At 35.8% G+C, this 12,375-nt stretch overlaps 1 protein-coding gene across 2 annotated transcripts in view; it reads left to right on the top strand.

Annotated features, from left to right (window-relative positions):
* LOC106669329 (igLON family member 5-like) overlaps positions 1 to 12,375 on the top strand; it is a 123,472-nt gene that overhangs the window by 101,791 nt on the left and 9,306 nt on the right. For both annotated transcript variants that reach the window (XM_024227155.1, XM_014398734.2), the window contains one exon: positions 4,503 to 4,605. In XM_024227155.1, the coding sequence (XP_024082923.1) occupies positions 4,503 to 4,605 (103 nt within the window). The remainder of the gene's footprint in view (positions 1 to 4,502; positions 4,606 to 12,375) is intronic.

Below are 12,375 nucleotides of genomic sequence, written 5' to 3'. Positions count from 1 at the left end.
ATCTTAAGATTGACTCGTGTTGGTTTTCCCTAAATGCTTCCTTTATCAAGAAAAGTGTGATAATTCTGAGCCGGCTTGTTTTTATTAATTTGTTATAGGTATTATTAAGCTGTTAGACTTTGGATTAGACTTAAATAAATTCAATCAATTTTACGATGTAATTATAAAACTGTTCAAGCCAGCAAGTTAACCCATCCAATTTTTTTAGAATGTTTCAATTCTATGCTGAGAAAACTCCTTCGTCCAATTAAAAATTATGCCTTTTATCTTAAAGTCCCCTCTCCCTGAAAAAGACATAATTCTGCGTTGTCCCTGAAAATTAACGAAGAAACTACGATTTTAAGCCGAGTTGGCTCGGTTTTCACCATCAGTTTAAATCGTCGTTTTTATTAGAGTGCTGAAGATTCATTAACTGTCCAATCTTCGGACAATATCTGTCCTTTAAACCTTTCGGTTAATCCTCTTTAATCTCCTTAAAGGTGACCTAAGTAGTTTCTTGTACTGTCCTCGTACAAGGACTAAGTCTGACAGGAAAAATATTTTACATTTAAACAAGAAGTTTTCTTCGTCAATTGTATTCCTACGTTAGACAAATTTATTTCGATATAGAAGAAAGATGAAGGCATAATATACAACACAGCAAAATAATATACACACAAACTAAACGACACCTACATACATATATAAAGAAAGAGATATACAAACTAACCGTTCTATTTAATAAATATAAACATGAACCGCACTAATAACAACAAACACAAATGGATTTTGGATACTACAAAAATAATTCAGCGAGAAACGACCACTGAACAAATTCAGAAAATTCAGAGAATGTATTGTAAGCATTAAAACCCGTCTTTGTCAGATTCACTCTGGACTCCGAATCGTATAGACACTTAAAAATCGAATCCTTGTGTAAAGTTAGAGTTTATATTAAATAAATGTTATTTTAAAAAAATTAGTTTCTTACATCGAAAATAAAGTTATGGTTTCGATNTATATATATATTGACATGTGAATTCGGATTTTAAAAAATGCATAGGACAGGTAGACAGGAAAATAAAAGTACAAATATCATATATAAGGGCATAATAAAACGTTATTTAATAAAAAATAAATAATATTATTAATATATTACAATATTGACACTTAAAAGTTACAAATATAAAGGGCACAGTGTATCAAATATAAAAGTAGTACAAAAACGGCGCTTAGTCTAGGGTAAACCGTCAAAACCGTTCGGTCTTGCCGAACTATGTATCTAATAATTTTTCATTTGAAAAAATGTATTTAAGTAAATTACAAATGGGCTTTTATTCAATACACCTGCAGGGTTCATATAACCGCTTAGTTAAAATACGCTCATAATTAAAGTATTGCAACTCTGCTGATGGATTAGTATCTAAGCAAAAAATGAATTCGTTGAGGTATTTTGTTTTATTTTGTAAATATCATTATTAATATTATATTATTATATTGATACTTAAAATAGATAAATATAAAGGACAGTGTATTAAAAAAATTGTGTGGACAAAAATGCGGCGTCTAATCTAGGCTAAACAATCAAAACCGTTCCGTCTTGCCAAACTATATATCTAGTAATTTTTCAATTTAAAAAAATGTATGTATGTAACTTACAAATGGGCTTATAAAAAAAACACCTGCACCATGAGGGTTCATATAACCTCTTAGTTAAAATAGCCTCGTAATAAAAACGTATTGCAACTCTGCTCACGGATTCAAGTAAAAAATGAAGTCGTTGAGGTTTTTTTTTTTTTTAAATATTTTCATTAATAATCATGAATATCATTACTACTATATTGCTAAGTACATTTTTTAAATTTATTTATTAAAACTGGTCTTATTAGACCAATAATTTTACAATAATACATATAGAATAAATAAATGTCACAAAAATTTTAATTAACTGAGGCACTCCTGAATTTATTGTTTTTAATGCTGAATATTGATCTTTTTGTTTGACAATCTTTTGTCTCAAATGTCTGTCAGTTAGGTAGAATTGACAGTATCTATTTACTGTTTTGGTAGCATTCGTTTTAGCAGAGATGAGTTCTTCATCCCAGAACTTGTCAAAAGCTTATGAGACATCATGGAAGAACAAATTTGTTTTTCTTCAAGTGAGTTTGCTATTACGACTGTTGGTCTATTGTTTAATGTTTTATTCTGTTAAGTAATAACTTTTAAAAGAGCTTAGAGACAGTTGATAGTAGCGACATTGTTCTGCATGATTTCACCTCGCTCACCGTTTTCCCGGGTTTTTTATCATAATGAAATATGTAGACATATTTCCGGATGCTGGAAACATAATTCAATCTGATAGCAGTGTTAAATAGATATGTTAGTTTAACTATCCTAATTTTTTTAGTATTTCTCCTAGTGCTAAGGTAACTTTTAATTTCTTGCTATTTCTTTAGGTGCTTTTCAACAAGCCATAACGTTTCTTTGGCTACTATTCTTCTCTTTCACTTGAATTGGTAGTGTGAAATTCTTTTCAGTCTGGCTCGGAGTTGATTTTTGTTCCTTTCCAGTTAAAGACATAATATAGGACTTTTTTTGTAGGATCATTTATGTAATTCCTGATAACATTTGAGCTCTTGGGTAAGTTGAAATTGAAGGGCATATATTATTCTTCCCCATATTTTCAATCTTTTCCTAACCGGTCAGAATGGGGCTTGGAGTAGATTAGGTAAGGGGGAAAGGGGCAAGAGTAAGGTTTTGAACGCTCTGAATTTTTCCATGTTCGTTCCAAATAATAAGCGTTACCCCTACGTCTTTCTGCTGACAGAGCGATCCTTACGTAGTATAGCTGGCCTACTTCTGGTGCAATTTCCAATTTATTTTCGCTACTTACAACATTTAAATTGATTTTTAAGTTAGTAACGCTACACATCATTGGTACCGTCCTCTACCCAGTGGCGAAGTTTCAGGTTAGTTGTATTAAGTAATTAGAATAAACCATCGGAAAAAAAACTTTTGAAGAGCGAAACAAAACACGATCTCGTTAAACGCCATTGCGCGATTCTAAAACTGATAAAGATAAACGGCACGGTGTATTAAAAAAAATTGTGTAGACAAAAGTTCGGCGTTTAGTCTAGGTAAAACGGTCAACACCGTTTGGTATTGCCGAACTATATATCTAGTAATTTTTCATTTTAATCATCCGCAATGTTAATATAACCTCGCAGCTAAAATACCCTAAACCGTCAGAACCGTTCGGTCTTCCCGAATTATATATCATGTATTTTTTTTCTTTTAATCTTCCTGAGGGTTCAATACAAGTATTGCAACTCTGATGACGGATTAGTATCCAAGCAAAAAATGCTGTCGTTGAGGTATTTTGTTTAATTTTGTAAATATCTTTATTAATGTACACGATTATATAGGTACTATATTATCATTATATAGCATTTTGTTTTATTTCATAAATATCTTTATTAATGAACGTGGATATTATAATATTCTATTGGTATTAAAAGTGCCGCGGTATATAAAAAAAAGTTGTTTGGTCAAAAGTACGGCGTTTAGTCTAGGCTAAACCGTCAGAACCGTTCGGTCTTCCCGAATTATATATCTAGTATGTATTTTTTTTTCTTGTAATCTTCCTGAGGGTTCGCATAACCACGTAGTAAAAAGACCCTCTTTAAAAAAAGTGTATGCAAATCTGATGACGGATTAGTATCCAAGCAAAAAATGCTGTCGTTGAGGTATTTTGATTAATTTTGTAAATATCTTTATTAATGTACACGATTATGTACATATAATATTATCATTATATAGTATTTTGTTTTATTTTATCAATATTTTTACTAATGAACGTGGATATTATTCTATTGGTATTAAAAATGATAAATATGGCGCTAAAAAAAGTAAAAAATAAAAATGGTGTATAAAAAAATGTTGTTTGGTCAAAAGTACGGCGTTTAGTCTAGGCTAAACCGTCAAAACTGTTCGGCCATGCCGAACTATATATCTAGTCATTTGTCATTGTAATCATCCTGAGGGTTCATTTTACCTGTAGTTAATATACCCTCGTAAAAAAGTGTATGTTGCAACTCTGTTGACGGATTAGTATCCAAGCAAAAACATACTGTCATTATATACATAAAAATGGCCCTGCTGGTAACTAATGCAATAAGGAGGAAGAAACTTCAACCCATGTTATGTTTGAAAGCGAAGTAACACCTCAGTAAAGAACCAAGCGTACCAATGTGGCTCGGAAAGACGATTACAGCGCTTACAGTCACTGACCTACTTCTTTAAGATGAAGAATTGAGATGAACTAAGGAACTACGAAAATTATGGTAAGTCAATAGACTGTTTGAGCTAACCCCTGCTTCAAAATATCATCATCTTCAAATAGTACTGTTCATCTGTAGGATACTATCACCTAGGAGGTCACTGGTTGTCCGCCTAATTTTGGTTGTTACCCACCAAAAACAAATCAATTTCAAGATATAATTGAAAATTTTACCGTGTTTCAGATGGAGACAATATCGCAGCTATTCAAAGACAGGACGCATCGGAAGGCCTGATGCCGAGTACAATCCTACTGATCACCTTTGTCAGCCTTTCTTTAACTCTATGGTAAGCAGCAACGTTGTTATACCAAATAATATTGTTTTTAAACTTAAAGTCTAGATTATAAGCATTGTTTTTAAACAATATTTAGTATTGTTACGTAAATGTTACGGATCATTGCTTTGGGAAAAACTGTATATGCTGTAACGCGTTCACATATCAATGCCTCAACGTTTCTTCCACACAAAAACTCCAATGATGATTCTATTCCAGAAAATCGTCGTACCAATTTATTTATTGTACTCAAAATCTATTGAAAATAATAAAATCAAAGAAATAGAACGTGAACGGAAAAAGTATAAATGAACGATAAGATTCTAATTCTAGACATTTAGTATGTTGTCACTTTCAAGTTCAAAAGTTTCAAATTCTCCTGTTCATGATTGAAAATAAAATATGACGGATAAATACTACTTAAAATTAATTAATTTTTATAAATTCCCTCGCTTCTGATCATCACTCCGCAAACTTTTAACTTGAAATACCCGTCCCTAAACCTACCTAAATACCTGTCCATCCCATAATCCTAAACCTCCCTTACCTTCCCTAGCCTAACAACGCCTCGAACAATAAATCAAACCCTTCTTAACCTAACCAAACCCGACCCCTAAACAAATCCTCATAGATCAGAGAGTCAAGAAGCCCTCAAAGCCTTAGCCCTTAAAAAAGTCACATTCAAAATGATCAGTGAAGGCATCCAAAATCTCTAAACCCAGGGAAAACACATCAACCAGACAATATCTTGGATGCCAGAACTCAAAGGATTTCCGGATGATAAAAAAGCAGACAAATTGGCCAGAGGAGAATCAGCAAAACCATAATAGGTATTTCTCCAGAACCTATACTTGGGATAACAAGAATAAACACAGACTCCTCCATCTCACAACGGGTCTACAAAAAACAAAAAGAGAAGTTGCCAAACTCCATTAGCGTCAGACATCGTAAATTCATAATTAAAGAACCCTCACCAAAAATGGCAAGCATATTGTTACAGTTAGACTGGGTATAACTCAAGGGAATCATAGGGCGACATACAGATCACTGGAATTTCAGAAAGCGGATGTATTCAATGATGACACCGTTCGTAGGTATACAGATATTATGCAGCATTAATAGCAACGTCCTATTACTTCTTAAAAGAAGCCTGGAAACAGTTGAACCTAAAAAACTAGAAAAAACAATAAGCTGCTGTGCTTTGGGAATTCAAAACCCCCGCTTCGTTTTCACCATCATCATCCTCGTCCGCCAGCCCTTGCGTCTTGTCAACTATCAGACGCTTTTTTGTTTTTATTTCTTTTCGTTAAGTTAACAGCTTGCAGTTCTCGTTTTTACGGGGTAGGCAGCTTTAAAATATGTTAAGATTAAGAAGATTTTCATTAAGCCTAAGCTCTGAACAAAGGAAAGGCTTTCCAAATAAAATTTGATTCTGGTCGAAGTGGGATTATAATTTAATATTCTAATTTTATAAACAATCGACCTCGAATTAATTTCTTATTGCCTATTTACATATACAAAACTCATCGTTTTGTAAACACAAATGGCTATAATTGAATAAAAAATTGATTAAATATTATTTATTTGGGATGGATAGTGAATCAGGGTTCTAATCGATCAGCTGAGAGATTTTTATCAATTGCTAAGCTCTCCAGTTATAGTTGCCCTTTCTCAGGGTAGAGATATAATGTTTATTTATAAAATACAATAAAAACAATCATTAATAAATGAGTAAACAGTCTGCATACGTCTTTTTTCGATGAATATACATATTTAAGTAAGATATTGTAAACAAATCATTTTTAAAGATTTTTCAAGTCAAAACATTCACTTCGCGGAAAAACATTGATTGATATGCAAGGTAACCTATCTAACCAAAGCGAGCTTTATCCCTAACTACGTAAACCTAGATGAACTATCTCGCTTTTTGAAGATTAAAAAAAGAAAGATATTTTCATTTACTTCCTTCCCTAACCTAACCACACCTGTTCTTAACCATAATTCAGAAACTACCTAAACATAAACAAACTACCGCGTATTTACAAAGAGCAAAAGAAAGATATTTTCATTTACCTCCTACCTAACCTAATCAAATCTGCCCCAAACATAACCATAACCTTATCAAAATAAGACCCTAACCTTACCTAACTTAACCTAACCAAACTTTAACTCTACTTAACCTAAATCCGTCTTTAACTATAACCCTACCTAGCCTAACCCACTCCCCGATAACGTGAAATCGATGACGGGAAAATGGTTACGCCTATCTTGCCCAAAAGCATATCCATGTTAACTTAAACCATTTCTCCCAAATCCAGCTTTAAAAACTGTTAGTACTTATAGTTAGATCATTTCCATTCGGCCTAAATAAACCAAAATCCCAATCGCCACCATAAAATTATTCCGGATTATAATTTCATATAATTTTCCAAGCAATCGACCACAAATTCTCGTTTTTTGTTGTTAAACATGCATCTCATCAAAAAAACGTCTTTGACTTCTATATTTAAACTAAATTCATGTTTGTAAATCTATTCAGTACGCATGAAATGACTTACAAAAATAATTTAAATTAACTGGATGAATAAGTCCCAAGAAGTTATTTTTACTCATTTATTTACTGATTTACTATCTTTCACAAGAAAACGAGAAGAAAATTATTTCAATAAATTAAACTTATAAAAAGCTGAAACATGTGATAAGATATAAAGGGTTCAAAAAAATAGGTTGATGGCCAGAGTAATCAGAGACAATCAGGCTGCTGTTCAAGGCAACACAATTTTTAAATTTGGAATAAATTTAATTTTATCCCAATTTTGAGTCTAATTAGAACGCTTAAAACGAAAAATTCTTCATGGCAGTTGAAGTTGAGTAAAGGACAAAGAGGGGCTCATTATAGCTGTCAGGGTCGTCGCAGGTGGCTGTGATGCGCTTAGCTGCGGAACTCGAGTTGACGTCGTATATATCTCTCTTCTTATTCCCTCATCCCTCTCTTCCTTGATCCCTCATCCCTTTCCCCCTTGGACCCTCATACCACTCCCTACGCCGTTCAGATTGTTCGCCTAGATAACTCCGCGTGCAAGAAATACCCTAATATATAGTCCCTTCCTCAGCTACCAATATTTACAACAGAGATAAGATTGATGGTGGCCTATTAATATTAATGCGGAATGTATTTTCCCGGTTAAACCTTCCTATTTTACTTTTTTCCTCGACTCGGCGTTTCTCTAAAACCGGATAAAGCGCGATGGCTTGATGTATGAAACCGTCTAATCTCGATTCGGACAGGCTTAGTTAAGTCTAGCCGGGTGAAGAAATAATTTTTATGATTTCAGAAGAGACTCTGTCATCGGCCTTACACTTTTCTAATAAATTTAGCACAATAATTTGTGTGGTGATTAGTGACCGTTAATCGATAATTATTCAGAAATCGTGAGATGCGATCTGGTGTGATGTAGGTGTCAGAAAAACATTTTCTTTATCGTGCCAACGTTTCGATCTTTATTGAGATCATCTTCAGGGCTCAAAGTGTTTGTCTTCTGTGTAATTGTGCCATTCTTGCGTGTCATGTTTAGAGTGCCCACTCAACACGACACGCAAGAATGGCACAATTACACAGAAGACAAACACTTTGAGCCCTGAAGATGATCTCAATAAAGATCGAAACGTTGGCACGATAAAGAAAATGTTTTTCTGACACCTACATCACACCAGATCCCATCTCACGATTTCTGAATAACAATATTTGTTGCAATATTTCAAAATGCAAAAATTGGCAGGTGGCTCAAGATTTCTCAAGATTAAATTGTGATATGTAATTACAATAAACTACATTACCATTAATGATGACAAATGTAATAAATAAAATGCGTTCTACTTTAGATATCATTAGATAAATGATGGGTTAGCTCACCGAAGACATTCCACGATAAGATCTCAATCTTGCCCAAGCACTACTCCGTATCACTCAATAACTACATATTATTTTCTTATGTCGTTGCTTAAGTCATTTGAGTCATTTTTCGGAGATGTTGCCCAATATGAGCACTCCTTGACACTGAAACCTCATCGGTAATTTTCGCTGAGAAGGTCCCGAGGCCACTTTCGGTTTTCTTGGACGATTTTCTGATAGCTAAGAGGTTGATGTAATTTTTACAACTGGTATTGATTAGGTCAGGTACAAACGGAGGTTAAGGACATTATGAATAATATAATTAGAAACATAAAAGGGAGCGATTAGAATTTAACGGATAATTTCGAACTGAATAGGTTGAAGAAGTTGTTAATTGGAATCCTTGGTTGAGCCACAGATTTCACAACCGTACGCTCAAAGAGGGGTCTTTGTCTTATCAATTAAAACTTTCTATTCAATATCAAATTTTCATCGTAAGTCAAGTAGTCTTTTCAGTCATTTATAACGTCGGTTTAATTCTTGTCTTTATAGTCTTCTGTGAGGATAAAAAACAATGGTTTGTGCATGAGACGTCAATGAGCAAGAATGTACAAAAGTATGTCATATGTGTAAGGCTTAATGGTAAGTACTGTGAATCCATTTATGTATTTTTACAGTTTTAATTGAGATTATTTCCATATTCCATTTTTTGATTTATCCCATTTTGCCGGACCAACAGTAGCAAATAGCAAATACCATCTGTGGCGGGTGGACTTCCGGGGAGGAATGGGCACAACCCGTATAGGTGGGCCTACGAATCCCCTGGACACCCAAGGGGAGAGACTGACCACCTCTCCCCCTGAATTCACCCATGTGGACCTGAGAATGAACAGCTTCAATCTGAGGTGTGTGCCGGGCGGTCACACAACCTCGGATTCCTCCGAGAACTGGTCGGGATGGGTGGTCGATTCGTTCGACGCCTGAACGGCCATCTCGTCTCTTTTTTCTACCCAGAAGAGCCATAACGATCAAATGTGGGACTACGGTGATAATGGGTGGTACAGTGTTGCCAAGGCTGGGGGGTGCAACCTGAAAAGGTGAGTCTCGTGTCCTCGGTCACTTTCCTTTCTCAATCCAGGTCTTTCGGAACATTTCCTTGAGACCTCTCCCAACCCTTGGATGCAAAGTGGGAATCCAGGCACAACATAATGATTTAGCTTTGAGAGCGTGACACCCTCTCTAAAGTACAAGCTGGATTCGTCTGGAGGCACACGAGAGTTAGGGTACCAGATAATGTCTGCGTAGATGGGGGAGGATGCATAACCATCTGAACTACGGGGTAGCAGAAAATGTTCCAAGTCCAAACACTGCTACATGGGAATGGACTCGTAGTGGCTTAGTGGTGAGCTCCTGGCGAGAACTTATTGTGAACCTGTTGCTCTGGGGTTATCGGTTTCCTTCCGAGGGCAGTATTCCTCTAGGGGGTGGTTAGACGTTCCACTTTAAACAAAACCGCGGCCGGGGTGGATCCAGTTCTTACGCTGGAGGAGCCCTAATACTCTGGGAGATAAAGTCGCCTTCTCTATCCGGAGAGCTCGGCGGGACGACTCAGGCCGATGTATTTCAACCACCTGGGGATACCCTTTAAGCGGCACATGGTCTGGTACTTAATGCAGCCCCAACCACTCGGAATGGACAAGCGGAGAGTGAGGTCCGTCTCGCCCCCTCGGGGCCGGGGCGACTTCTACATCAAAACTTGCGGTTGTAACGCCCATCCAGTCGCGAGCGCAGGTGCGTCATCTCTCATCTTGAGAATCAAAACGTCCGGTAGGGCCGAAAGGCTAGGTACGGACGTGTTTTGTTCTGTTCTGTTAAAGATCCTCATGTCCTTTTAAGCGCTTAGAGTAAATACGTGAAAGAATCCCTTTTTTTAACCATTCCTACAATTCATTCAAGTATTGTTGTATGTTTGTAATTTGTTGTATGTAAAGAGGTGCAAGAATCGCTGCGTCATCAGCGATATGTATTGAAATGTTAACATGTGGAATATCTGAAGTGTAAATTGAAAAATAAAATGAGCCAAGAATACTTCCTGAGGAACACCTACCCTAATACGTTCATAAGATAAAAATTAAGTTCCCTAATGGACTTGGCAGAATTGGTCTGTCAGGTATTTCAGTCAGATGAGTACAATTCTTCGAAATACACCCAAACAATACTTCTCTTATTCAATGAGAGTGAAATGAGCAGATTACAATGATAGTCGAGAATAATAATGGTAATTTCAATGATGGATAGTAATCTTCGGAACAGAGTTTTGGTAAGGGTAGATAGGAGGACTAATGCGACTAATGGGCCAATAGGAACCAGGAAGATCAGAAGGTTTGTCTGGCTTTCGGGATGGAAGTACCAACCTTTTCTCCATTAGGGCCTATATTTGTCTACTGTGGAAATTCTCTGATTAATACCATACCATGAAAAGTACGCTTTTTCCTACAAAACTAAGCACTTTCCTCGGTACCTCTTCGCGCATTTCTCTTGGTATGAGAATTGCTATACCGTATACGGTCTAGTGCCTCATATTCATAAAGATTATGTGCTGACGTCTCTGGTTTCCTTTGACAGAGTCGGCATGTTTCTGTTTTAACTTTGCCCATGCTCTTTCGAGGATGGTTAAAAGGGCAGTGACCAATATAATTTTCCTCAAAACTAGCCTGCTGGGAGAAGGAACCTCCATCTTCCTTTTCTAGAGATTTATAAATCTCTTAGCTTACCTCGTACCTGATAATTTTATCCAGTGCTTGCGTTTTTCTTGCTCAAGACATTTTTCCATCTCCACCAGTAGTGCACTATCCGGTGCGCCAAAATGGGGTTTCGTTCCTTGGGTTGAGTTTTCTGCTCCTTCTTTGGCTAGTTAGCCTATTCGGTTCGTTGTAAATCTTCATGTCCCAGAACCAACCTCAAGGTAATCTTGTGTTCTCCTAGCACCATTCATATCCCAGACTAATTTGAAGCTACAACCATCAATGCAATTTTTCTATGACCATGAAGGGTATGTCAAAGTTGAGTTTTCCTCTCATTTTGACAAGTACTATCTCGTTTATTTTAATTCTCTTTAGAATTTTGTGATCATTTATCCTAAGATGTGGTTTTATTTCTTTGTATCTCAGGAGATTCTATGAATCAGCATGGGTGAGAGATCGAGTGAGGAGTACATCGTTGTTGTGGGACATGTATGGTATCGCCCCTGTTACGTTAAAATACTTTTTTTCGCATTTCGACTCCTTCAGAGATTGGTTTCAAGATGACGAAGTGCCTCTGCTTAAACTCATGACCTACAGAAACTAACAAAACGCCAAAATTGTATAACAGGCAAAAACACCTAGGATTTGTAAATCGCAACGAATGGAAATGACCAAACTACATGTTCATCACCCTGTAGACCTCAGGAGGAAGAATTTGAACAATAAAGTCATAGTATAATTCAATCGATAAGACACAGTTGATTTCAGTTTCTTAACAATTGCAAAATTAGCATACTTTAGGGTTTAAATTTCAATTGCTTATTTTCAATATCTAAAAAAGTATATATAACTTGTCAAACAAGGGACTTAATAATTGCAAGGTTGGAAACGAACATTTTAATGGCCATGCTGTAAGGTTAATGACATGGTTAACGATCCTGTTAGCTCAACTCGAAACGCGATACAACTTAGGACAGTAAACTTTAAAGTAGAAAACTTGGTACTATCCATTATCATAAATTCACCTAGTTTCTTGCTAATATTAGTTGGTGGGAGGGGAAGCTTATTTTTCCTATATATTTTTCCTTATTTTCACGTTGAAAGTATGTAAAAATACGATTACGGAGTCGACCAATTTTTTGCCTT

Source organism: Cimex lectularius, unplaced genomic scaffold (genome assembly GCF_000648675.2).
Source record: "Cimex lectularius strain Harlan isolate CLEC.00 unplaced genomic scaffold, Clec_2.1 scaffold35, whole genome shotgun sequence".
NCBI classification, from domain to species: domain Eukaryota; kingdom Metazoa; phylum Arthropoda; class Insecta; order Hemiptera; family Cimicidae; genus Cimex; species Cimex lectularius.
The sequence above is the reverse complement of the archived record's forward strand: the minus strand, read 5'-3'. Positions and strand labels throughout refer to the sequence as shown.